At 37.5% G+C, this 27,794-nt stretch overlaps 1 protein-coding gene across 1 annotated transcript in view; it reads right to left on the reverse strand.

Annotated features, from left to right (window-relative positions):
- Nucleotides 1-27,794, reverse strand: part of LOC126426655 (vitellogenin receptor-like) — a 155,988-nt gene that overhangs the window by 97,097 nt on the left and 31,097 nt on the right. The window contains exons 4-13 of the mRNA XM_050088541.1: nt 20,675-20,805; nt 20,410-20,490; nt 19,856-19,993; nt 15,187-15,292; nt 8,356-8,522; nt 8,113-8,188; nt 7,768-7,917; nt 7,578-7,691; nt 5,481-5,606; nt 628-843 (exon numbers count right to left, since the gene is read on the reverse strand). Of these exons, the coding sequence (XP_049944498.1) occupies nt 628-843; nt 5,481-5,606; nt 7,578-7,691; nt 7,768-7,917; nt 8,113-8,188; nt 8,356-8,522; nt 15,187-15,292; nt 19,856-19,993; nt 20,410-20,490; nt 20,675-20,805 (1,305 nt within the window). The remainder of the gene's footprint in view (nt 1-627; nt 844-5,480; nt 5,607-7,577; nt 7,692-7,767; nt 7,918-8,112; nt 8,189-8,355; nt 8,523-15,186; nt 15,293-19,855; nt 19,994-20,409; nt 20,491-20,674; nt 20,806-27,794) is intronic.

Here is a 27,794-nt window from a genome sequence, read left to right on the forward strand (position 1 = left end):
CTGTTTCACTCACAAACAGTAAAGGGGGGAATTGACTGAAAATACCCCACTATGTGCCCTAATTTCCTTACACAGACTATGTTGGGACGGATGGTAGAATCCTTCTGCAGTTGACAACTTCTTTCATCTGGGGAGGATCCAAGCACTCTAGCAGACTCAAGGATGGGTCATGTGAGAATCCTATATGCAGCCATAGATTAATCATACCTTCCTAAAATTCTCTATGTGGGTTTCCAACACCTGTCTGATTCTTTGACTGCACATCAAAGTAGTTGACACTATGACAACAAGGGTTTATCAGCACCCTAAGACTTTTCCAGGTACTTAAAATTTGTGTTGACCTGGTGAACAGAAAAAAGAATTGTAAGTAGTTTTAGACCAATGCAGTAGTGTAACCAACAAGAAAGACCTGCAGGTTGTTTTACTTTACTACATCCTATGAATTTCATGCACTTTGGCATGTTCACATTAATTTTGCCTCATGTCCTGAATTGCCCCAGATTTAGGGTCTGCAGGGAGAATATCAGTTCCCTCTAGCATTTTTCCAAAATCCTCTGCATGACAGAGAATCTCGAACATCCAACACAAAGGATGAAACTAGCAGGCTGATCTGTGTGTCATACTTGCCTGAAGACACGAGCACATCAGTAATGGAGCCATCGTGGTTGCTCCGGACGATGGCCTCTTCTCCATTGCGGACACTCGTCCAGTAGACGTACAATCCGTCATAAGCCACTCCCGCCACATGCTGCTGCCCGTCTGCCACCAACCTGTACACCTCGTTCCGCATGAAGTAAACCCGAACTTCGGTCTTTGTTGAAAACAGCAAGACAGCTTCTCCTTCTGCGCATAATAGCAAGAAATAATGCCGTTATTTCTCAAAATATTACAATATCTACAAAGCATACTAGTATCTTATTTAAAATAATCTGAATTGTAGATTATATTCAAAATGCTGTATACACATCAATTATCTGCACATACTTTTCCTGGGGTTAAGAATGAAAATGGGGGGTGCGGAAGAAACTGCAGTAAGACTGGTGTTGCTACACTCTACGATGGATTCTATTATATGATTACTATAGTGTTTCAGCCTCAGTCTGGCATGTCAAGAGCACACAAAGTGAAGAGAATATTGGAAACTGCAACAATAAGAAAGTACAATTTGCAGAGGAGAGAGAGAGAGAGAGAGAGAGAGAGAGAGAGAGAGAGAGAGAGAGAGAGATATGGATGCATTAGTGGAATGTGTGCACTAGCACTGGCTTTAGCCAAAGAAACAATTTGTGCCATAGCCAGTACTTAATCCTGGGTCTCTTGCCTGCCAAGCAGATGTGCTAACCATCGAGTCACTGTAGCAGTTTGGTTAACAGCCGTTCCTACTACCCTATTCCAATGCCATACCTAACACAAACTTATTCACACCTCCAGCCCATTTTGCCCTCTGAAAGGGCCAATGAAGGTATGAAGTTAAGTTCACAGTAGTTAGAGCATTCACCTAAGGTAATCTGCACCTGTATTTGTCACACTGCTACTGTGATGTAATGGTTAGCAAATCAGCACAAACAGGAGACAGGGTTCAAGTCCCAGCTGTGGCACAAATTTTAATTCCTTTTAGCCATCATTGTCCAAGAAAGTTGACATCCGTATAACAAATTCTATCAGATCAATGAAATTTCTGGAGAAAACTACTGTTAATGGCTTTTTGATCATGACAAGGGAAAGTAGGGAATTTTCATCGCCACACGATAAATTTGCATTGCGAACATTCATCAACCTGGTAACGTGAATCAAATGCCATGTCTATTCTGATATGTCATTCTACAACACAACTCCAAATGGGAATCTAGCATTGTGAAATGAACTGTTGGCAATGAGAAGCAAAGATGATCATGTTTCTCCTGGAAAGCTTTCATGGACTGTACTGAGGAAGTCCAAGATAAGCTATGAAAGAGAAAACTTGCCCATCCCAGGAGGTCTAACATCTGTCCTACAACCGCTACACATACAGAGTAATCAGTCATTCAAAGCTGCACTTTAACAGCAATATGCGTAATGGATGGCTGATTAAAATGTCAAGTTCACACTGAGTGAAAAATTTAACAGCCAGATTCATCCCAGATATGTGAGTGGGTGAAATATGCACGATTCTCCATACTCCACAAGCAGATGTGGAAAAGAATCCTTAAAATTTATCACATTAACTAGATGGTACTGAGAACTACACTATGAGAAGATAGTGACAATGATTCTTTCACTAGTGATTATGAATAGAATCTTGTTAGATTAATTTTCTGGAAATAAAGCCAACTTCTTTCCTCTCTCAAAATCACGCTGCAGATTTTATGACCCATTATACACCCTAATTTCATGTAGTACTGGTCCATATAAGCTGCACTTTTCCCCAAAATTTGTCCACAATGAGTGTTTTTGCATAGCAAACCATTTCTCATATCTTGGAATGCAGTAACAATTCCAACAGTACCTGGAAATTGTACATGTAAAGATAGAATTTGACATTTCCATTTTTGATACTAACTTAGTTATGACAGGGGAGGTACAGCTTTTCTGTAACTGGATGGTTAAATTTTGTGTTACCCAGTGGGTGGTGAGATATGAAGAAAATTAATGAACCTTTAAATTCAGCAGTTATGCCAACATCAAACTAGGTTATTTGTTACATTAAGATTACATCGAACACAAGCCAACAGAACAGTTTTGGCCAATCTAATGTGCTAGGTATTGATATCACTGAGCTGTAAACAGCTGTTTCATCATGGAAACTAAAAAATAAGGAGAAAGCTTGCAAAGATCTTTTCCACCTTAAACTACAATCATTTTGTTTGCATAAGGTAAGAGGTGAGATTCTTGTTTCTTGAGAAACAAACTGTCTGGACATACCACAGAAGTATTGGTTGGCAGCTTAAGATTTTGCCTAACTGTTTAAGTACCTGAATCTTTGGGGCTGCCATGATTTTTACTAACAAACTTAATCCAAATTCAACAGTGTCACCATATAAACCAGACTTGGGATACTGAATAAGCAGTCTCTTGGGAGATTCTGAGCAATACCACAGTGGACCATGAAGGAATATGTACCTTATTAAAGGTGTACAGAAAAATCTGATTAGTGTGATGTTACGACAGAGCAAAGAATGCAATCCCTTCTAAGGATGCATATAACAATTTCACAGGTAATATGTGGTCAGTGACCTTTCTCATATCTTTTACACCAGTAACTGGCAACTGATGCACTGCTCAGAATGATGCTTGGGTAAGTACAATTACTTCGACATATGACTTCAAACCTGCAGATATTCAAAATTACTGCAGTGATGTTTAACATATCTTGAAAATTTATCAAGCATTCACGGTATCTCACAAGGTTAAAAACCATCAGCCAGTCTTATGTACAAAATGTCTAAATACTTCCTTTCCTGCATAAACCATGAACTTAAAGGTTCTATTGAGTGCAGATGGAGGCATTTTTGTGCAGCTGTTTATTTTCCTCTATGCTGGTATAAGATTAGCTGTATGTAAATGTCCAGTGACAGGGTGTCACATGTCTTCATCTGATTCGAATCCAATTAAGTTTTAAAACTTAGAAGCAATACTGCAAGTTTTGCCAAAAGCCTGCCAACATCCAAGTAAGAACCAACATTAAGTGGGAATATGGTTCTAATGACAATGCTGTGAGCAACTCTTGGATAAATATGTATTACAACTGCCTCAAAGATGGCCAAAATCAAAAGGCTGAACCACACTATGGCAGATACTCAAGCTGAAATCAATGGCACTGATCAAGTGTGAACTATGGCTGCAAAGTTAGTTATATGATTTTGCAAGATTTTGTGACGACAGGAGCTAGCATAGGATTTTCACATTCAATTCCTACCAACTGCGAAAACTTGTCATCTTCAAAATAATGTGATGAAATGATGAAGCTAGATGTTTTACAAGAGTTATAAAACAGCAAATTTTGTTTTATGCAGTGACATAGTACTTCCGTTTCAGTTGTGATAGGAATGAATTTGTCAGAAGGGTAGGTCAAACTGGTAATCTGATGTACTCCGAGTAGCTACACTTCAATTATAACCAACCATTAAGTTACGTCAGAACCAGTGTGGCCTGTAATCATATAGCAACAAAATGATAGCTATTCTAATGTGGAACCAGTTTTCGTTTGAAAGCGTTCCACCAGCCAGGTTTGCTAAGAGGTTCTAGGTGCTACAGTCCGACTGCTACAGTTGCAGGTTCGAATCCTGCCTCGGGCATGGATGTCTTATGTCCTTAGGTTAGTTAGGTTCAAGTAGTTCTAAGTCTAGGGGACTGATGACCTCAGAAGTCAAGTCCCATAGTGCTTTGAACCATTTTTTTTGGAAGAGTTCCAATTTTGACCACCAGGTGTGGCACTGTACAGCATCCTGACCTCTGGCACTCATACAGAACAAATTGTGCAAGTGGCAGTTCTCAATGACTTTCAGCTTACATTGCATTCCTAAACCACTAAATATGGAAACCTTTCTGAATTTTCTTGCATTCGCAGTGCCAGATTTGCACCTGCTGGCCAAAAATTTAATGTTTTCAGCAAAAACCTATTTCACATTAACATTAAAATACCCACCCATTTCACTGCCATAAGAAAACTGCAGCTGACACTGGGCCACAGAGTAGCTGCAATTTGATTATAAACACCAAATATATGCAAAGTCTTTTCTAAAATTTGATCTTAAAGATTTTAATGACTGCCACTTGATGGCTAAGCTTTGGATCTGGCAACTTTTAGACAACCCTTTTGTTTCAGTAAACAATCAGTGATGTTAAGGCTGTTAAACCATCAATGGCTAAAGGTGTTTAAAATGTATATGAAAATATTTTTGCTTAGCAAGCATGGTATCTAGGATTAGATTACAATAACAGACATCAAAATTGCATTTTTTGAGACAAAGATGTGGAGGGGAAATTCCTAAGTATTTTACAACACATTTCATTCACTTGCCTGCAAAAGGCAGATGTCTGAAATTTATGTCTCAGTCCCACACACAATCTGTTAACAAGTTTCAACACCCTTGTCTGAACAACAGGACATTAGCTGGAAGATTGGCACTAAAAGTAACAGAAGTGATGAAGACAAGTACAGAAATCTAGCAGTGATTGCAGAATGAGAAACAGTTTGAGGTAGAGAGGATCAGAAGTGGAAACATAGTGCAGAATGCATTTAAGGGGAGCGCGTGCGTGGGGGGGGGGGGGGGGGGGGGGGGGGACAGCTTTTTATAAGGTCTGAAATCATGGACAGTGTGAAGTGCATAGTGTTTTCAAATGTGGCTATGAAGAAAAATTCTTTACGTGAGTAGACAATTATGAACAAGCAATATGAGGACATTAGTATACAGAGTGAGGGAAAACTTCAGGTGGGGATCAAGGAATTGCTCACAGCCAAATCTCACTGAAGAAATCAGTGTGTACTTTATGGAAGCACTTACCATTGACAGTGCAAGTGTGGTTATCACTCTGCAAGGTGTAGCCCTGGTCACAGAAACACTCATAGCTGCCGTGTGTATTTCTGCACTTCTGGGAGCATATGCCATACATCTTGCACTCGTCAATGTCTGGAAAATTTCAGTGACAATACAAATATCTGCATCATTTTGATGATAATATAAACAAAGACATGTTTTATGATCTGTTTTCCTCTGCAGAAGCTTCACAAAAATTGTTTCACAATTAAAATTCTTCCGTTACTTTGGCCTCTAAGGCTACTAAAGTCATTCTGTTAAGTTACAAACTATGTTTTGAAGACATGTTTCCACTGTGGTGATCCTAGGGATTATGTCTATTGTAAATCAATTTAAATCCTTAGCATTCCATCTCCCCAAACTTTAAACAAGGGAGAGGGTGGATGAACTAATTACCATTTTATGGATGATAAATTCATCGTTATCTAACACTATGACAATAGAGGGTAATGTCTAGTTTTTGATTAGATATCTTTTCCAGTAATATGTAGGTTACCTTTTTTTTTAGCTTAATACCAGACTGTTACATTCTGGTCATTACATCTGCCTCACTCTTAACACTTACCAATGAATGGAAGTTTACTGAAAATATTCTTACAAGAAATAAATTAAATATTACCAATAAGGGATGATTTTACAGTAAGATTTGTCAGCTAAATATGACCAATGGAAGTCAAACGTGCATGCCCATAGGTTGAACAAAGGGATAAGTTGTTAGCCATTACCATGGAGGCACTGTCCCAGAATTTGCCAGACACTTTGAAAATCATCAGGATGACTAAATAGGGTGAGCCATCCTTTGAAATACAAGGCAATTTTCTTAATTTTATTTTTGTTTACTTTTGAGATTATAGAATTTGGGAAGTAATGAACAATTTATGATTTCCAATCATTTCTAAAATTGTCCCAACATTATACACATAAACATCTTACTTTGAAGGTTTCACAAGTCTGCTGCCACAGCTATTTTAAGAAGGGGTAGGATGTCAAATGGGATGACTGAGCAGGAGAGACCGCACAGGAATTTTCAATTTCCACTGTCTATACTTTTAAAAACAAATTCATAAAATTTTCAGAATGACCTGAAAGGATTCTAGATTTACCCTTTTAGTGGTGAATGTTAAAAAATATAAAATAATTTTTTACATTTTTACTGCACCTTTTGTTTGCTTACCATAGGATGCATTTGTTATAGGTACAATTTTCTTCATAATTAAGGGAGATTTGATGGATTTTGCACAACATACAAACCACACTTACAGGTGTATGAAACTAGAATTTTCGAAATCTATTAAAAACTGTGGTAAAAACTGAGATAATTAACTATAAATTGAGTTTTTCTAAGCATGAAGTTTAAAATTTAACAGCACATTCATTTTTTCATAAATTAAATAATTTATGGAGTTTCATACACCTGTAAGTATGGTTTGTATGCTGTGCAAAATTCATCAAAGAATCTCTAATGAAGAAATGTGTACTTACAGCAACAAACGCAGCCAACATAAGCGAAAAAATGACGAAATCCACTGCCATGATTGTGAATCCTGAATCCTTCCTGGTAATGCTGACTAAGTTTTATGAATTTATTTGTGAAAGTATAGACAGTGGAAATTAAAATGTCCTGTGGCATCTCTCCCGATCCAAGACTGCCTGTTTGACGTCGTACCCCCTTAAGCTACGTAAGTCTTCTGCACTTGTGAAGAACTGGGTTTTGAGATTCACTTAGAATGAGCTAAAATATTTTATCTATATGAATTTATGATTGGAAAAATTAAGTGATTTTTCAATTTAGTAAAACTGAAAATTGGGATTTTTCTACTTTTTGCCTTAAGGATACCACATACTTGTGTTTTTCTTTAGTCCTTTCAAACATCTTTTTAAATCAAAACCTGAAGCAGAAGTCAAAACCAGCAAGTATATTCTTTGAGAAAAAACAAACCTTAAAATAGCTATGGTTAACAAAAGTAACATGTAGTGACAAGACAATATTCCAAGTATAAAAATACTGCTAATACACAAGTTTGACAAGTTAAAACTGAATAGGGGAAACCAATTACACATTACCTGAGCAGTACTTTTCATTTACCAGGTTGAAACCCATTGGACAGACACAGACAGGTCCACTGGGTGTGGGCTGGCACCTGAAGCTGCAGCCCTGGTTGGGGCACAATGCTTTACCTGAAACATTTTATACTGCTGCTGAACTGTTAAATGAGGAGGGAACAGAAAATTTAACCACTACAGATCAGCTTACTTTTCTGGCACATGGGACCTTCATCCGAACCATCCAAGCAGTGCGGGGTTCCGTCACAGACTTCGGCAACTTCTACACATTTCAACTTGTCGTGACAACTGAACAAGTTCTTGTCCAATGTGCAGCCCTCAGTAGCATCTTTTGGCTTACCTGGAGATTAACATTTGTCAGTTTTATGTGATGTCATGTCACCACAGAAAATAAATCTGCACAGTAACTACTAACCAAACAGTAATATTAGCAACATGTCTAAGTATGAGCCATCTATCATTGCAACTGGACTGGTTGCATGTGAGATCAGTCCATGACATTTAATTTCATGAGAAATGTATTGTCAAGTCTTGCCTCCTGGTCTGAGAATAGACTTAGCAGCCCTTATGTTCACAACTATTTGTATCATGACCAACTGAGCCACTTTGTCCTCAAAATGTGAGTAATTTTAAGGTTTTCATATTTTTGTAATTCTGCTAAAATATGTTTCATATTTAAGGATTTTTGGAAACACTCAAAACTGAACTGGAATGAGGAATATTCCAGTTTCGAGAGATTTTTGGAGGACTCTCCCAGAAAGGCACAACACTGGCTAACTGAATTTTTCCTGTTCCAACTCTCAGCAATATGCTCATGGGGGAAACCACTCGCTTGATAGACTTCTTGCAAATGAGATAATGCAGCATTCAACATTTGAGAAATTTGGAGGAGATGAAACATAGCAAAACAAGCAGGAAAAAACAGGCTGCTGCTGCATTGTAACACTTGTGGAAGGCAATGTTAGACTTTTCCATACAAAAGCCAATATGTGCAGAACAAAGACTGCACCTCACTTTGAGGTGAGTACACTGCTATAGTAACATTTGTAATCAGAACTTAAAAGTAAGCCATTTTACTTCACGTGTACTGCCGTTTAAAATCTCAATGACATTTCAGTAACATTTTAAATAATCATATGGCTACTTTTCAAGGCCTAGACTGTTTCTAAGTAGGTGTGTTTCAAAGTTAAGTTTGTCGGAAGCTTTCCTTTTAAAAAAAGGATCAATAAGTATTTTAAATGCAGTCTCATAAAGGAAAATTTGAAACAAATTACAATAATGCAAAATTCTTGATCAGGACTTGCTTCTAGGTGGTGAAATTTCAAGTATTAGGAATTAACATGTGTAGTGACAAACTATCTCAGCTTTCAGAACGTTTTTCCTCCCTCAGGGAGGAAAGGGTGACTGGATGGGAAAGGTGAGGAGTGGGGAGGGGGGGGGGGGGGGAGACAGTTTATCACCCTCCACTAATAGGGAACACCTACAGAAATGAACCTTTACTTTTCACACAGGGAAAAAACAGCTGAATTCCAAAAACTCAGCAGTATTTCTCACTTCTCAATGTGTGCCCTCAGAGCCTGGAATTTAGACCACTAGCTAGCCATTCTCTCTGCCCTAATTCTGAAACTGGCCCACACTAAAATTAAAATTTTAACTTTTTAAAAACTTCATATTGCTGTTTTAAGTTTTATGGTAGTTCACTTTTTCTCCCCAAAACTAACATTTTAATAAAAGACTTCAGGAGAGGTTTCAAGTGAAGCCTGTGCTCACCATGTACCAGCATGAAGGAATTATCCAGAGCTTTCTTACATGTGAGCACTGGTGGAGATATTTTCAGTGTTACAGGATTTAGGTTAGCATCTCACTTTTGTAGGTCAGAAATGGAGAAAGGAGTTGCCACATTCATCAGGCACAGTCATTTAAGAACAGACACAAACTTTGCCTAGAATAGCATATGGAAGCATGTGCAACATAAGTAGAATTTCACAGAAAATCTCTCATAATATTAAGTGTGTATCAAGCACCTGCAGGTAACTTTCATCTGTAAACACCTTGAAGCTGTACTGGCCCATTTAACAACCAGAAACAAATAGTGGTTACTGGTGACCTCTATGTAGATTTCCTTGAAGACTCCCAATAAGAACTTATTTGTGTTATTAACACAATCATTCGACTTAATTTCCACTAAAGCTCCTCACTAGGTTAGCCAATTGCTCGCAAACAGCCATTGCTAATATCTTTATAGAAAAAGTCCAATGAACAAAATTATAATAGAAAACCAGTAGTCAATGGCCTCTCAGACCATGACTTGCAGTTCCTTGTGTTAAATATTAATACTAATCAGGATATAAAATGTTAAATCTGAGCTCAGGAGGGTAATCTCTAAACCAAAAATTGATTTTAGGACACTCAGACATTCATTTGAGTGATGTTTATAGTGCTCATGGTATGAAAGAAAGATACAACACTATTAGCAAAAGTGCTTACTTTATTGTAACACTTCCCAAAACTAACCAAGGTTACAGCGAAGTCCACAAACAAGCCATGGATTACTTAAGGAATAAAGGTATCTTGTAAAACAATGTCAATCCAAAACAGTTTGGATGATGCTACAGCACATTAGAAGAAATACTGCAAAATATTAAAGACTAATACGGACATCAAAGCAAATATATTACAAGGAAAAGAGTCTCAGCAGATAAAATAAAGACATATGGGATATAGTGAAGAAGACTGGTAGAACCAGAGAAAGGATGAATAGCATTAAGAGTAAATGATGCATTGTTAAAAAGTTCTGCAAAACAATACACATGTTACCAAACATTTTACAACTGTTACTGAAAAGATTGGGTTGTTAGGTTCTGTAGATGTTATGGAATACCTCAGACTAAACATTTCAAGTAACTTTCATAATATGAATTTGATTCTCAGTACCCCAGCAGAAGTAATGTCCATAAAATCTTTAAAAACAAAAATATCTAGTGGGTATGATGAAATATCAAAGTTCAGTAAAGAATGTGATTCAGAGTTGAGTAACAATAAGCTATGTGTAACCAGTTGTTTATCAGCAGAACGTTTCCTGAATTGTTGAAATATGCTGAAGTTAAGCCACTGTAAGAAGAAAGATGCTATTTCATCAAATTTGTTGAATTTCACTTTTGCCAGCATTCGGAAAAAATTTAGGAAAGTTTATGTACAATTGGCTTTATAACCACCTTATCACAAATAACATACTGTCAAAGTCACAGTTCAGATTTCTAAATGGTTCCGATATTGAGAAGGCAATCTACATTTAGTGAAATGTAATTCATTACACAAAAAATTGCAGGCAACTGGTATATTTTTATCTGTCAAAGGCATTTGACTAAATCAATGTCCTTTTGAGTAAATTACAATATTATGGTGCAACAGGAAATGCCACAAAATGGTTCAAATCTTATTTCTGGCAGGAAAAAAAAAGGGTGTTATTAGGAAATAAATGTGTTAAGCTATCAGGTATCATTCAACCTAGAGCTAATTACATGTGGGATCCTACAAGGTTTTTCCTTACAGCCCTTACTTTTTCTTGTGTATATGTATTACCTTTTGTAATTAACATAATGAGATGCCAATTTTGTTTTGTGTGCCAATGAAACATTTTAATAAATAGCAAATTGAGTAGTTTTAGAAAGACTGGTTAAAACGTAATTGTGGGTATTAATTACTGGTTCCTAGCCAATTGTCACTGAACTTTGAAAAAACACTACATGCAGTTCAGAACTTAAGGGGTGTCTCACGAGTATATGCTTAACATACGATGACAAGCAGATAGAAGTGGGCACTGTTAAATTCTTGGGATTACAGCTTGATAAATTCAATTGGGAGGAGCACACCACAGAACTGCTGAAGTTTAACAAACCTATAATGATAATTTTGTCAGACATAGGGGATATAAAAATGAAAAAGCTGGCATACTATGCTTACTTTCATTCCATAATGTCATACAGAATTTTTTGGGGTACCGTATTTACGCGAATCTAAGCCGCACCTGAAAAATGAGACTGAATCAAGGAAAAAAAATTTTTCCCGAATCTAAGCCGCACCTGAAATGTGAGACAAATCAAGGGGAGAGAAAAGTTTTCGGTCGCACCTCCAAATCGAAACAAAGTTCGCCTAGTTGTAATATGAGACAATTTAGGTCGAATGAATGACGATACAGCTGCAGTAGTTTGGTTCGAGTCGTAAGCTTAGCAGTTACGGTTTACCAGGTAGCCATTGCTACGGGTCACGCGCTCCGTCCGTATTTATATGGGTACCCTTCCTTTTTCACGTGCTGCGTCTGGTTTGAATTGATTGCTTATTTTTCTTTGATCTGATAAGTGCCGTTCTCTTTGTTATAGGTGTTTACGTCACTAAGCTGAAAATGCATTACTGCACTGTGTCATGCATTGTTTGTTGCATTCTGATAGTGCGTGTTTACGGCCTGTCGCCGCTCGCGGCGTGGCTTGCTTTTGTGCGCGCTACCGCCGCTTACAAATAAAAAATAGAGAGGAGTAGTCTCATTAGCGAAACATTTGTTACACTACTACTTTCTTTGATAATGATCAACAACAACCAAATAATAGACTGCGTATGATAGATGATCTGAACGAAATTTTAGCGAAAATTTTTCTCCGTTTGAAAATCTTTGCAGGCGCCTATTTAGTTCATTACATTCTGCACAGAAATTAGAGTCATCTTAGATTTAAAAATCTAGTCAGTTGCCGTGCTTCATTTCTGACTATCACTATCAGGCATAAGAATAATACGAATATAAACATGACATGATATGTATTCTTCCGCATTTGCTGTTGTCTCACTCTAGTTTCGTAGTTTATTAGGCAGACAGGATGTAAATGAGATAGTAGCAAACACGAAACAATACATGGCAAAGTGTATATTCGTATTAATCTTATGGCGAAGAGAATACTACATGTTATTCACAATTCATAAAAGCTCCTATTAGCAACCATCTCTCCTCAGAGGTAGAAAAAATGCAGAACGTAGAGTTGGCCATTTTGACAAAAATCCCAAACAGTCTTGCCAGTCGGATTTTCGTAGTACGTTGAAATGCTGCTACATTCGAAGATTAACAATACAGAATTTGTATTTACTTCGTTGGATAATGTACTAAAACGCAGTGGTCGAAATTCTGGGCGGAGGAAAAAGGCTCGTCTTCCACCTTTTTTTTTAATTTACTTACTGACGCAGAGATTTTGGTACCAGTATTTATCTTTGTGCCCTACAAAGCATGCCTGTGTGGCGCTACAAATATTCGACGGCAGAAGTTAGTTGTGGCGGCACCCACCGACATTTTTCAGAACTCCCGCTTGCTTTGCACTCGATTCTAAGCCGCAGGCGGTTTTTTGGATTACAAAATCAGGAAAAAGTGCGGCTTAGATTCGAGTAAATACGGTAATCATTAAGCCAAGCTGAAGTTTTCTGGGCACAAAAACTTACAGTAAGAGTTATGTGGTGTTAACTCGAGAACATCCTGCTTCCCAATATATTTATTCCTTAATGAAGTTTGTCATTAAAAATATATCACTTTGAAACCAACAGCTTAATTCATGGAATTGACACTAGAAACAAGAAGAATCTTAACAATTTGAAGTCACTCCTGTACGAAAAGAGTGAATTCAGGAACACATTTCCAATAAGTGTCAGCAGCCATAAAAAGCCTAACTAATAGGATTCAGTTTAAGAGAAGCCTAAAAGATTTATTGGTAGCAAACTCCTACTCCATTGATAAATTTCTCAGTAGAACCAACTGATCTGATTTTGTGTGTACACCATTTCAGTGCAGTAATGTATTCATTGTATATAAGTATTGTCGTGCTATTATATGTTTACTACCTTATAAATAAATGTTTTAATTTTAAATTCAGTGCATTAATGCAATCTCAGTAAATGAGAAAATTCTTTCATATAATTTTTATTATAAATATTATTCCACTTGGGATCTGTGGAAGGTACATTAGCTTATTTGTTTCAGTTGTAAAAATTTGTTATGTATTGTTTTTCTGACATGTTTTACATCCTGGAGGACCTCACTAGGAATAAATTTGAATGAAAGTAAATCTAATCCAATCCATGTTACAAGGAAGTAGTTTGCCTATTTCAAAACTATCACCACATTGGAAGGGTACAAATGTCTACAATATAAAGAAATGAAGCAAACAAGCTATTACCATGAATTCAATTTGTTTATAGTATTAATTGCCATGGCTCATTCTCGGAACAGAGCATTGTGCAGGCAGCACAGAATGCTAAGTAGCAGGGAAAGTCCACATACCTGTCAGTCAACTGGGAGGGATTGAGAAGTGTTAAATACATACAAGTAATTTAACTTTTTTTAAACACTATTAATGAAAACTACACATCACTGAGCTCTTTAATTGCTGGTTCTTAGTGTTATTGAAAGGATCAATAACTGGAAGTATGTACATATAAATTAACAAAACCACACACACACACACACACACACACACACACACACAAAATAGAAATTGCCAGCAACTGAAAGGAATGACTAAGGTCATACACACTTATGTATGAACAGGGAAGAGAAATGAAAAAGTTAATGACCACATGTTACACCCAATTGTCACAAGGGAAGACAGCTAAAACCAGGGACTGAGAAAGATCAATGAAATACACAATAGCGAAACTGAAGTCCTGAACTAAAGATTAAATTTTCCTCATCCTACTACTACAACAAAAAGTAAAACACCCCACACATCATTTGCTGAAATATCTTATAACACATGACAAACAAATGAGAAAGTAAGTTGTTAAAAAGGGAATTCCTTTAGGAAATTGCAAACTAGCAATTTGGGAAGGTAGCAGTTGAGACAATCACCCTTCCTGACATGTACCAGGGGAGGGAGGGAGCAGGGGGGGGGGGGGGGGGGGTACAGGTGGACTGTGTCAACCCAGGGCTGTGAATTCTGCATTCCTTAGTCATCTGTTACATGTCAGATATGGGCTGTCCTTCAGGACCACATGGAGGAAGAGGAAGCTCAAATGCCAAAGCAGAAGGATAGAAGGGGAACAAAGAATGAAAAACAGTGGAGATTTTTGATATCAACTACTGAAAAGGCTGACTACATTTCAATGAACATTCCTGTCATGTTCTCCAAGGGAGGGAAAAAATAGGAAGGGGATAGATATGAGCACAGAAGGTAAATGATGCTGCGAAGGCCGAGGTTCCGTGGTAGCCAAGCACAAACCCACCGAAGAGCAGCAAGCCCCAGGGGTGTGGCACAAATTTGTGTGTTCCATCCTTATGGTCTTATTTTTTTTTATTTTATAGACTAGACAACCTTTGTCAATTTAAAGTTTTATAGTGTGAAAAAGTAGGCTGAACAGAAAATACTAAATGCTATGTATTATTTTACATCATATGCTGACAAAATATTCAACAAGAATAAACTATATGTAAGTTTATGCTGAATACATGGCCACAATATTTCTGTATCTAAGGGTCTTTAAGCAGATAGCATTTGAAGGAGAGCAAATTCTGATTTTTTTCCATGTATCAATTGTTTTTAACATGAAGGTGTTCAATAAATTGAAATTCAGAACTCACAGTTTACTTCATCACTGTTGTCCCCACAGTCATTGTTGCCATCACACTCCCAAGCCTTCGGAATGCAGTGGTGGTTGGAGCACAGGAAGTCTTTGCCACAATCCAACTGTAAACCAAACGAGAAAATTGACAAACTTAGGTGCACCATATTTTCAGATCATTATCAGGCAAATAGAAAGTCAACTTATTTGTCTATGAATCAGAGTTTGCAAGCACGGACAATACCAAGTACTTTGAACAATTCTGGCCAAGATGCTCCTCCCTTATTTTTACTTCCTACTGTGATTAACTGTACGAATTTTAACACAGATGTGCCATCTCTTCCTCTTGACATTTTCCTCTCCATCTGTCTCCTTTCACTTATTACAGGTTAGTGCGAAGAGCCCTTTCTTTGACCATCCCAACTTACTCCTCTCCCTCAACGATTAAGAAAATAGTTTTCTAAACCTAGCTAGCATGTTCATCTGCAGCACTAGACTTGCCTCCTGAAATTAAGCACTGGGTTCTTATGCTAAAATTCATGGAGGTGGGTTCAGCCAATTATCTCCATATGTATTATCTACAGTTTAATTATCTGTACCATTTCTTTATAGTATCTATACATGAAAAATGTGAGAATAACTAGAGATAGTGGCTGTGCTAATGTCATAACCAGAAAGACATACCACTAGGAAAATGCAGGGGGAAGCTGGAGTTAGGTGCTGGGGGTTATGATCAAGATTTTAAATGTTTTTAAAGGCATGTGCAATGTCAATTGCCTGTACACATGGTTGCTCACTTTAGTGAGAACTTAAGTTCTCTTACTATGGGTATACAGAATAAACAATTGTTTTCAGTACAGAAATAAGTAGAAATAATTTTGAAGAAACTAAGCAAAGTTAAGAAGGGATAAGCAAAACGTTTTGTGCTTCTGTAAAGGCCTATTTTTACTTTTATACTTCTCACTGGAAGTGTTGGCTGGAATGAACAGTAATGAGTACAATATGGACTGAGAAACATGAATCAAAGTAATGAAGGAGCAGCAGGAAAGAACAGCAAGACACTTGCCAAAACTGGTGAAGTGGAGAAATTCTGCCTCCTTGAAAGCAGAACAATCTACAATGGACAAAGCAACAATCACACAGAAATACTTGGCCTAATTTCTACTTGCATTGAACACTGGCCTTAATTTGAGGAAGAAATTTGTACATTTGGAACAACTTTCTACAGAAGGAAACCGCCAGACTGTTGGAAAACTTGAAACGACAATCTAAATGTGAGATTTCATGCTATAGACTGTCATTGAAAATTGACTTGTCTGAGAAGACAAGTTGCCAACGAACGGATGTGGAAAATACTGATAAGGGACAGGATCATCAACTATGTTAATTGGAGAATAATTTCCATGGCATTTTAGGGAGCTACAGAAGGTGAGATATGCAGGGGAAGATGGACAAATGGTCAAGTGACAGTTCAAGTCTAATATTTCAGACAAGAAATATTAGAGGGCTATTACAAATGATTGAAGTGATTTCATAAATCCACTGTAGCTCCATTCATTGACATATGGTCACGACACACTACAGATACGTAGAAAAACTCAAAGTTTTGTTCGGCTGAAGCCGCACTTCAGGTTTCTGCTGCCAGAGCACTCGAGAGTGCAGCGAGACAAAATGGCGACAGGAGCCGAGAAAGCGTATGTCGTGCTTGAAATGCACTCATCAGTCAGTCATAACAGTGCAACCACACTTCAGGACGAAGTTCAACAAAGATCCACCAACTGCTAACTCCATTCGGCGAAGGTATGTGCAGTTTAAAGCTTCTGGATGCCTCCAAGGGGAAATCGACGGGTCGGCCTGCAGTGAGCGAAGAAACTGTTGGACGTGTGCAGGCAAATTTCATGCGTAGCCCGCAAAAGTCGACGAATAAAGCAATCAGGGAGCTAAACGTACCACAGCCGATGGTTTGGAAAATCTTACGGAAAAGGCTAAAGCAGAAGCCTTACCGTTTACAATTGCTGCAAGCCCTGACACCCGATGACAAAGTCGAACGCTTTGAATTTTCGGCGCGGTTGCAACAGCTCATGGAAGAGGATTCGTTCAGTGCGAAACTTGTTTTCAGTAATGAAGCAACATTTTTTCTTAATGGTGAAGTGAACAGACAATGTGCGAATCTGGGCGGTAGAGAATCCTCACGCATTCGTGCAGCAAATTCGCAATTCACCAAAAGTGTACGTGTTTTGTGCAATCTGACGGTTTAAAGTTTACGGCCCCTTTTTCTTCTGCAAAAAAAACGTTACAGGACACGTGTATCTGGACATGCTGGAAAATTGGCTCATGCCACAACTGGAGACCGACAGCGCCGACTTCATCTTTCAACAGGATGGTGCTCCACCGCACTTCCATCACGATGTTTGGCATTTCTTAAACAGGAGATTGGAAAACCGACAGATCGGTCATGGTGAAGATCATGATCAGCAATTCATGTCATGGCCTCCACACTCTCCCGATTTAACCCCATGCGATTTCTTTTTCTGGGGTTATGTGAAAGATTCAGTGTTTAAACCACCTCTACCAAGAAACGTGCCAGAACTGCGAGCTCGCATCAACGATGCTTTTGAACTCATTGATGGGGATATGCTGCCCCGAGTGTGGGAGGAACTTGATTATCGGCTTGATGTCTGCCGAATCACTAAAGGGCCACATATCTAACATTTGTGAATGCCTAAAAAACTTAGTTTTTATATGTGTGTGCAAAGCACTGTGAAAATATCTCAAATAAGAAAGTTATTGTAGAGCTGTGAAATCGCTTCAATCATTTGTAATAACCCTGTATGTTTCATCAAATCAGAAGAAATTTAAGAATTAGTAATGAAGCTTTATACAAACAAGCTGACAAACCTGGCATTGCCCAGGTATTCATTTTGTCAGTTTCCTGTAATAAGAAACAATGAACTAGTTTAATATCCCAGGAAGTCTGTACTCAGGGTGCAGCTGCCTTGCAAATTTGCAAGGATTTTGTTCATTTGTCACAATGCTGCTCGATAGCTCTACAGACAGCAATTTGTACTTCAGTTGAAAGCTGTGAGTGTTGTGAGGTGGCAGATTTCCTGGATTCTGCTACTGTACAGCTTCCTTAGCAGTAAATAATAAAGATCTTAAAACTTTCCACACATTGCTGTCATCTTTATGATATGGAGGTGGTTCTTACCCCCAACAGTGATAGTTGTCCACAGTAAGAGATGTGGATCCAGTTTCATTGGTATCTGCAGTAATTTAAACCGACATGTATCAGACGGACTGAAATTTCTAGTGTTATTTAGGGACTAAAATTTAATAAATCAATAGAATTTATTTAAATATGTTAGTAGCATGCAAGTGCATCCACCACACTATGTGTAAACATCTAGTTTTTCCTGGCACCAGTGCTGTATAACAACACTGTCACAAAGTGTTAATTTATGTTTCTTTGCAGATGCTTGTCTTACTGCTATTTATGCAACATGCATATATCTCCCCAGAGTGCTAGTCTTAAGATACAAAGGACTTAAGTAACATGTGAAGTTTTGGTGGAAGTAAATCTGTGAGGCCAAGTCATTAGTCCTGCTTAGGTAGCTCAGTCAAAGGCAAAGGTCCCAAGTGAGTCCTGGTATGCCACACTATCTGCTAAGAAGTTAGTTTGTTTGTTTATTGAGCACCCGTTTTTATCATGTAGAATGATATGGGATTTGTCATATGTTACATACAGAAAAAGTATGAATAACATTATGTAAGCTGGCCGAAGTGGCCGTGCGGTTAAAGGCGCTGCAGTCTGGAACCGCAAGACCGCTACGGTGGCAGGTTCGAATCCTGCCTCGGGCATGTGATGTCCTTAGGTTAGTTAGGTTTAACTAGTTCTAAGTTCTAGGGGACTAATGACCTCAGCAGTCGAGTCCCATAGTGCTCAGAGCCATTTGAACCATTATGTAAAAACTATCAGTGAACAATCTGAATTAAATATATGGGCAAAACAATTATAGCTTACATGATATAAATTTGTAAGAATATAGGACACAAATATGTTACATATATTCTGTGTATGATGGACAGCAACAAGAAAATGATTATAACTATATTGACAGATTAATTAATTTTTGTGTGTATATAAAAGAGTCTACCCTATGACACAAGTTTGTATATGAGTAACTTATAAGATAGGTGAAGGCACACTATCTTTCTGAAGAATTCATATATTCACCAACACTGTAAAAACTATTACTGATTAACATTCTTTTGAGTTCACTTTTAAAACTGCTCAGCTGCTGAATCCTTTTTATTTTTAAGGAAAGAGCACTATAGAGAATTTCTGGGTGGTATATTGCACTCTTGTTGTAATGGGCTTTCTTATGCACTTTGCTGTGAAATTCATTACTCTGTCTTGTTGTATAGTCATGGAACTCACTGTTTAAAGAAGAAAACTGGGGGTGAGACTTCAGAAAGCATATACTTTCATAGATGTAAAGGGATGAAAGAGTCATGATTTTATATTCCTTGAAAATTTCCCTACATGGATCTCTAGGTGCAGCTCCTTTTATTAAACCTATTAAGACTTACTAAGCAGTAAGTCCAAATACACTTAAGATTTGTGGGCAGAGGGAACTAAGATAATCTTTATTAATGCCCTAGACTTGATATATTAAAAAATATGTTACCTTTTTAGAGCAGCCCAAAACTTCATCATTGCCATTCTGGCAGTCCTTGAGGCCATCACACACCCAGTTGTCTGGAATGCAGGTGCCATCCCCACATGCAAAATCTTCATCACTGCAGACTTTTTGCACAACAGATACCTGCAAGTGAAAGGTTAATTACTAAATTCTGTGAACTACATTTAAATGCATCAAAATGTAGAATTACGAATCACAACCCTTTCCTAAAATTTAGGTGGCAAGTTTTTCTTTCTCCAGAAAATGCCATGTAATATTTAATTACTTTAATATATTTATACTGCAACCCACTTGCCTTTCTAAATATAGATCAGACCATACTTTTTGATTAAACATTTAAGCAATGTTCACTATGTTTATATTAACAATGAGATCTAAGTTAAAAATATTCAAATGTCTTCATATAAGTAAAAACTTTTCTATAACCATGAAACTGTACTTTCAAACTGTAGGCCTAGAACTTAACCAGCAAAATAAAAATCTCAGAACTTTACTGTGTAATAAGAATTATGGCAATAGCCTCAAGTCATCTTTGATACCAACAAGGTAAATGTCAAAGTCAACTGTGAGGAGGAAGAATTAACATTTCTTATAGGAGCAGTATCAGGGCAAGTCAGTTCCTATGCTTAATTTCTACCAATTCAGAACCAATAAACAAAGTGATCAAGTAAACTTGGCCTTCTGATCACCCACTGGCTTCCTAGATAGGAACACAACTACAAATCTGTATGCTTTAGACTTTTATAGTCTAAGTCTTTGAGAAGTTCATTAAGTTAGCTTATCTGAAAGTAAAGAAGGACTTACCTTAGATGCATTACAGTCTTTTTCATCTGACCAGTCTCCACAATCATTGTTACCATCACACTTGAATTTGGTCTGTATGCATCTACCATCTTCACACTTCCAGTATAATGGAGCCTCACAGTTTATGTCATCTGGAAAGTAAATATATCAAGTATTATAAACAGTCAAAAATTCACTGAGCAGCTCATTAAGGCAATCTTAGTTTAAGAGATATTTTGACAGCTTATGTCCTTAACATCAAAGAATGGTTTGGACCTGGTATATTGTATGCACACACAGTACTATGTTTTATACTTTCAGTACATAAATCAGTTTCCAAATCTGAAGTTTTTCTTCTGATAGTGAGAAGAAAAATCAGAATTTAAAACCACTGACATGAAACTGAAATTTAAGTTATTGCAAAGAGCTTGGTTTAAGATTGTTAATATTACACTTTATTTAATGAAGCCCACAAACATTTCTCAGAGTTTAACCACTCCTTTAGCTGAAATTTCACACTGAGACACTGGCTTAAATTTCAAATGTGAGAAAGGGCTTGTGAAGAAACTAGTACAGTACGAAAGATTTAATAAAATTAAAATCTGTTTGGTTCAAAAACCAAGCCAAGTTATTGTGCTTATTACACACTAAACTAGCTCAAGGGATCTATTCTGAAAGCTAGCAATTTTCTCTTATGTGCCTGCTAACAAATATGCTGCTGGGTCATTCCACACAAAAGGGACCAATATTGAAGAGCATCCCTTTCTACCACCAAGTCTAAAATTTGGTGTGAAGTTTCTATACCAAATTTCAGTCTAATTTCTTCAGTGGCTGAATTTTTAATCGCTTTTAAAGAGCTACTCTTTGCATCATGTACAAAGGCACAAATATGCCAAATTTTCTAGGCTTTTTTAAATTTCTAGCAAACATTTGCTTACTTCCTGTAATATACACTGACAACTTTATGCTGAATCACACCCTGACAAAAATTAGGGATTTAGCCACACCTAGAGAAAGGCCTCAAGTGTCAAAAAAAAAACATTCATCGCATTTGTCAGAGCCAAGATTTAACTGACCACTGTTTCGGTTTGTGTGAACTAATCTAACCAGAACCTCAGGGGACTGTTCTTACCTATGATGTCTATGTACAAATGAAACACCTGATGCCTAGATGGAAATGAGTGTGGCACCATTGGGTGGGAAGCCCCTTACAGGGCAGGTCCGGCTGCCTAGATGAGAAGATATGTATCTATAAAGTTGGCCAAATTTTTCTACGAGTAAATTTTAGGGTACTGGTGAGAACAGGGGGAGGGGGCGGCAGGCATGTGAAATCTCAATGGTCTTTTTCAATCCTTTGTTTCCAGCCACAATGGAAAGAGCATGCTTTAAGCTTTTAAAGCAATATTGTTTAATTTCTGCATCTTGCATTTTGATGATTAAAAATGCCTATCGAAAATAGGCAAAATGGATCGTCAAGAAATACCAAAATTAATATGCATATTGATTTAAAAATTAAACTAATTGTAATGTCTTAATAGTTTAAGATTTGCCTGTGGTTTAGGAAATTTAACTTTACTAATAAAGAGTATATTATTTTACGTTGTAGAATATAAGTAGTCAGAAAATGCTCTTAGGATTTTAAGTCTAGGAGATCATAATGGAATGCTCTGTATAAGAACATTTTAATCCTGCAATGCACGGTGGTGCATATATGCATTTACATCAATTTCCATTGACATTGTGAAGTAGAGAGCTTTTTGAGGCCCTATCCTTGCAGCATTGCTGCATCACCAATTTCACCTGTTGCTTTCATTATTGGCAATTTTCCCAGCGAGTCTTCTGCTTGGTGTTTATATTATATAATGTTAGTGCTGAGTACTGAGTGAATGGTCAGTAATGATTGTTTGTGCTTACCTTCAGCTACAACAATGTTTTTATAGTTTAATTTGAATATTTTGTATACAAAACAAGACCATATGTTACTTATAATTTACAATAACATTTTAAGTGAATATTTCATATGCATCACCATGTTTAACAGTATCTCAAATTGTGCTTTGAACCAGAATATTCATGAGCTTTCAATAAAACAAAAGACAGCCCATGCTAGTCTCCAGAGGCCATTATATAACCAAATATTGACTCCATATGATTTGTTCATATGTTGTGGTGATATCATTCCAGGCACAAAGTTTGCACCAACAAAAAATTTAAAAAATTCAGGCTGATAAAAAAACAAGGTTTGCCAGGGGGGGGGGACAATTTCTGAAACAAGAAAAATCATTAAATTAAACTAATTGGTTGATCAGCTGATAGTAAACAATTACTTCCAAAGATGCTACAGCATTCATAGTTAATGCCTTCAAAACAGATTAAATTCTAGCAATCTCACTTTAAAGTATACAGTGAGGAGAGTTTGTTGCACTGTTGTGCATGAAAATTTTTGTGGGTTGGAAACACGTGTGAAGTTTCACAAGACCAAAAAGGGGTCATTTTTATTCACCCACATGGTTCTGGTCATTGTTACCACTGGCCACCTGCTAAAGACACATGCTGGATTCCTAGCAATATCTTGTCATGACTACAAGCACCATCGACATTGGGAAGACAATACAGTTGCCTGCAATCCACCCTTGACAAAAATTGTGAAATTGTAAGCAAAACAGACTGACCGTAGTCTTGTTTTAGCAAATTTTCTGAGTTGCATATTATGTTTTTATGTTACGTATTAATGTTTGAAACTGAAATTTTTTTGTCATCAGTCCACTGATTTGATGCGGCCCACCACGAATTCCTTTCCTGTGCTAACCTCTTCATCTCAGAGTAGCACTTGCAACCTAAGTCCTCAATTATTTGCTTGACGTATTCCAATCTCTGTCTTCCTCTACAGTTTTTGCCCTCTACAGCTCCCTCTAGTACCATAGAAGGCATTCCCTCATGTCTTGGCAGATGTCCTATAATCCTGTCCCTTCTCCTTATCAGCGTTTTCCACATATTCCTTTCCTCTCCGATTCTGCATAGAACCTCCTCATTCCTTGCCTTATCAGTCCACCTAATATTCAACATTCGTCTATAGCACCACATCTCAAATGCTTCGATTCTCTTCTGTTCCGGTTTTCCCACAGTACATGTTTCACTACCATATAATGCTGTACTCCAGACATACAGCCTCAAATTTCTTCCTCAAATTAAGGCCGGTATTTATTAGTAGACTTCTCTTGGCCAGAAATGCCTTTTCTGCCATAGTGAGTCTGCTTTTGATGTCCTCCTTGCTCCATCCGTCATTTGTTATTTTACTGCCTAGGTAGCAGAATTCCTTAACTTCATTGACTTCGCGACCATCAATGCTGGTACGTTTCTCGCTGTTCTCATTTCTACTGCTTCTCATTACCTTCGTCTTTCTCCGATTCACTCACAAACCATACTGTGTATTCATTAGACTGTTCATTCCGTTCGGCAGATCATTTAATTCTTCTTCACTTTCACTCAAGATAGCAATGTCATCAGCGAATCTTATCATTGATATCCTTTCACCTTGTATTTTAATTCCACTCTGAACCTTTCTTTTATTTCCATCATTGCTTCCTCGATGTACAGATTGAAGAGTAGGGGCGAAAGGCTACAGCCTTGTCTTACACCCTTCTTCGAGCACTTCGTTCTTGATCGTCCACTTTTATTATTCCCTCTTGGTTGTTGTACATATTGTATATGACCCGTTTCTCCCTATAGCTTACCCCTACTTTTTTCAGAATCTCGAACAGCTTGCACCATTTTATATTGTCGGACACTTTTTCCAGGTTGACAAATCCTATGAAAGTGTCTTGATTTTTCTTTAGCCTTGCTTCCATAATTAGCCGTAACGTCAGAATTGCCTCTCTCATCCCTTTACTTTTCGTAAAGTGAAACTGATTGTCACCTAGTGCATTCTCAATTTTCTTTTCCATTCTTCTGTATATTATTCTTGTAAGCAGCTTCGATGCATGAGCTGTTAAAGCTGGTTGTGCGATAATTCTCGCACTTGTCAGCTCTTGCCATCTTCGAAATTGTGTGGATGATGCTTTTCCGAAAGGCAGATGGTATATCGCCAGACTCATTCTACACAGCAACGTGAATAGTCGTTTTGTTGCCACTTCCCAATGATTATATACTTGAATGAAAACCTAATTATGGGACTTAATGAGAATATTTCACTTTTCAATCTTCTGTAACTGCTACCATAACTACTTTTAAAACTTTCTTACTCTTCAAAATTATGCAAGTTCCAGAAAATAAACAGCATAGCTTTGAAAGCTTAAAGCTATGTCAAGGAAACTACTGAACACAACAGTTGAGATGTCTTCAGTCCAGAGACTGGTTTGATGCAGCTCTCGATGCTACTCTATCCTGTGCAAGAGTCATCTCCCAGTACCTACATCCTTCTGAATGCTTCATGTATTCACCTCTGTCTACTAGTTTTACCCTTCACACTGCCCTTTAATACCTAATTGGTAATCCCTTCATGCCTTCATGTCCTACCAACTGATTCTTTTTTAGTCAAGTTTTGTCACAAATCTCTCTTTTTCCCAAATTCTATTCAGTACCCCATTAGCTCTGTGGTCTACCCATTGACTCCTCAGCATTGTTCTGTAGCACCAAATTTCAAAACCTATTCTCTTCTTGTCCAAACTATTTATTGTCCATTTTCCACATCCATACATAGCTTCACTACATACAAATACTTTGAGAAACAACTTCCTGACATTACAATGTCTACTCTATGTTAAATTTCTCTTAAACAATTTCCTTGCCATTGGCAGTCTACATTTTATATCTTCTGTACTTCAACCATTTAGTTATTTTTCTCCCCACATAGCAAAACTTACTACTTTAAGAGTCCTTTCCTAATCTACTTCCCTTTGCATCACCTGATTTAATTCAACTACATTCCATTATCCTTTTGCTTTTGTTGATGTTCATCTTATATTCTCCTTTCAAGACACTGTCCATTCTGTTCAGTGGCTCTTCCAGGTCCTTTGCCGTCTCTGACAATTACAATGTCATTGGCAAACCTTAAATCTTTTATTTCTTCTCCATGGACTAATTCCTACTCAAAATTTTTCTTTTGTATCCTTTACTGTTTGCTCAATACACAGATTGTGTAACATCAGGGAGAGACTACAGCCCTGTCTCACTCCCTTCCCAACCACTCTTTCCTTTTCATGCCCCTCGACTCCTATGACTGCCATCTGGTTTCTGTACAAATTGTAAATAACCTTTTGCTCCCTGTATTTTACCCCTGCCACCTTCAGAATTTGAGAGTATTCCAGTCAACATTGTCAAAAGCTTTCTCTAAGTCCACAAATGCTAGAAATGTAGGTTTGCCTTTCCTTAATCTTTCTTCTAAGATAGTGGTAAGGTCAGTATTGCCTCATGTGTTCCAACAATTCTACACAACCCAAACTGATCTTCCCCGAGGTCATCTATCAGTTTTTCCATTTGTCTAAAGAATTTGTGTTAGTATTTTGCAGCTGTGACTTACTAAACTGATAGTCTAGTAGTTTTCACATCTGTCAACACCTGTTTTCTTTGGGATTGGAATTATATTTTTCTTGAAGTCTGAGAATATTTTGCCTGTCTCTTACATCTTGCTCACCAGATGGTAGTTTTGTCAGGACTGGCTCTCCCAAGGCTGTCAGTAGTTCTAATGGAATGTTGTCTACTCTGGGGGCCTTGTTTCAACTCAGGTCTTTCAGTGCTCTGTCAAACTCTTTATGTAGTATCTTACCTCCCATTTCATCTTCATCTACATTCTCTTCCATTTCCATAGTATTGTCCTCAAGTACATCACCTTTGTATAGACCATCTATATACTCCTTCCGCCTTTCTGCTTTCCCTTCTTTGCTTAGAACTGGGTTTCCATCTGGGCTCTTTATATTCATACAAGTGGTTCTTTCTCTGTAGGCCTCTAATTTTCCTTTAGGCAGTATCTATATTACCCCTAGTGAGAAGCCTCTACAGCCTTGCATTTGTCCTCTAGCCATGCCTGCTTAGCCATTTTGCTCTGTAGATGAACAAATCAATGAAATGTATGATGAAATAAAAATTGTTCAGATAGTTAAGGGAGACGAAAATTTAAGTCACGGGTGACTGGAATTTGAGATTAGGAAAAGGGAGAGAAGGAAACATAGTAGGTGAATACGGATTGGGGGTAAGAAGAGGAAACTGTCTAGTAGAATTCTGCACGGAGCATAACTTAATCATGGCTCCCAATATCATTTTTGGGATATTTGTATTCCTTTTTTCCTGCTTCATTTGCTGCATTTTTACATTTTCTCCTTTCATCAATTAAATTGATTATCTCTTCTGTCACCTAAGGGTTTCTACTAATCCTTGTCTTTTTACCTATTTGATCGTCTGCTGCCTTCACTACTTCATTCCTCAAAGCTATCTGTTCTATTGTGTTACTTTCCCCATTCCTGTCAACTATTCCCTTATGCTCTCCCTGAAACTCTGTACAACCTCTGGTTCTTTCAGTTTATCCAGATCCCATCTCCTTAAATTCTCACCTTTTTGCAGTTTCTTCAATTTTAATCTGCAGTTCATAACCAATAAATTGTGGTCAGAGTCCACATCTGCCCCTGGAAATGTCTTACAATTAAAAATCTGGTTCCTAAATCTGTCTTACCATTATATAATCTGATACCTTCTAGTATCTCCAGGATTCTTTCATGTATACAACCTTCTATCATGATTCTTGAACCAAGTGTGAGCCATGATTAAGTTATGCTCTGTGCAGAATTCTACTAGGCAGTTTCCTCTTTCTTACCCCCAATCCATATTCACCTTTCCTTGTCTCCCTTTTCCTAATCTCAAATTCCAGTCACCCATGACTTAAATTTTCGTCTCCCTTCACTATCTGAATAATTTTTATTTCATCATGCATTTCATTGATTTGTTCATCTACAGAGCTAGTCGGTATATAAACATTTACTACTGTAGGAGGCGTGGCCTTCATGTCTAACTTGGCCACAATGCATTCACTATGGTGTTTGTAGTAGCTTACCTGCACTCCTATTTTTTTATTGATTATTAAACTTACTCCTGCATTACCCCTAATGTATTTAGGTAATAAGAATTACCTGAGGTTTAAGGAATTTAATGA

The sequence above is a fragment of the Schistocerca serialis genome, chromosome 11 (genome assembly GCF_023864345.2).
Source record: "Schistocerca serialis cubense isolate TAMUIC-IGC-003099 chromosome 11, iqSchSeri2.2, whole genome shotgun sequence".
NCBI lineage: Eukaryota > Metazoa > Arthropoda > Insecta > Orthoptera > Acrididae > Schistocerca > Schistocerca serialis.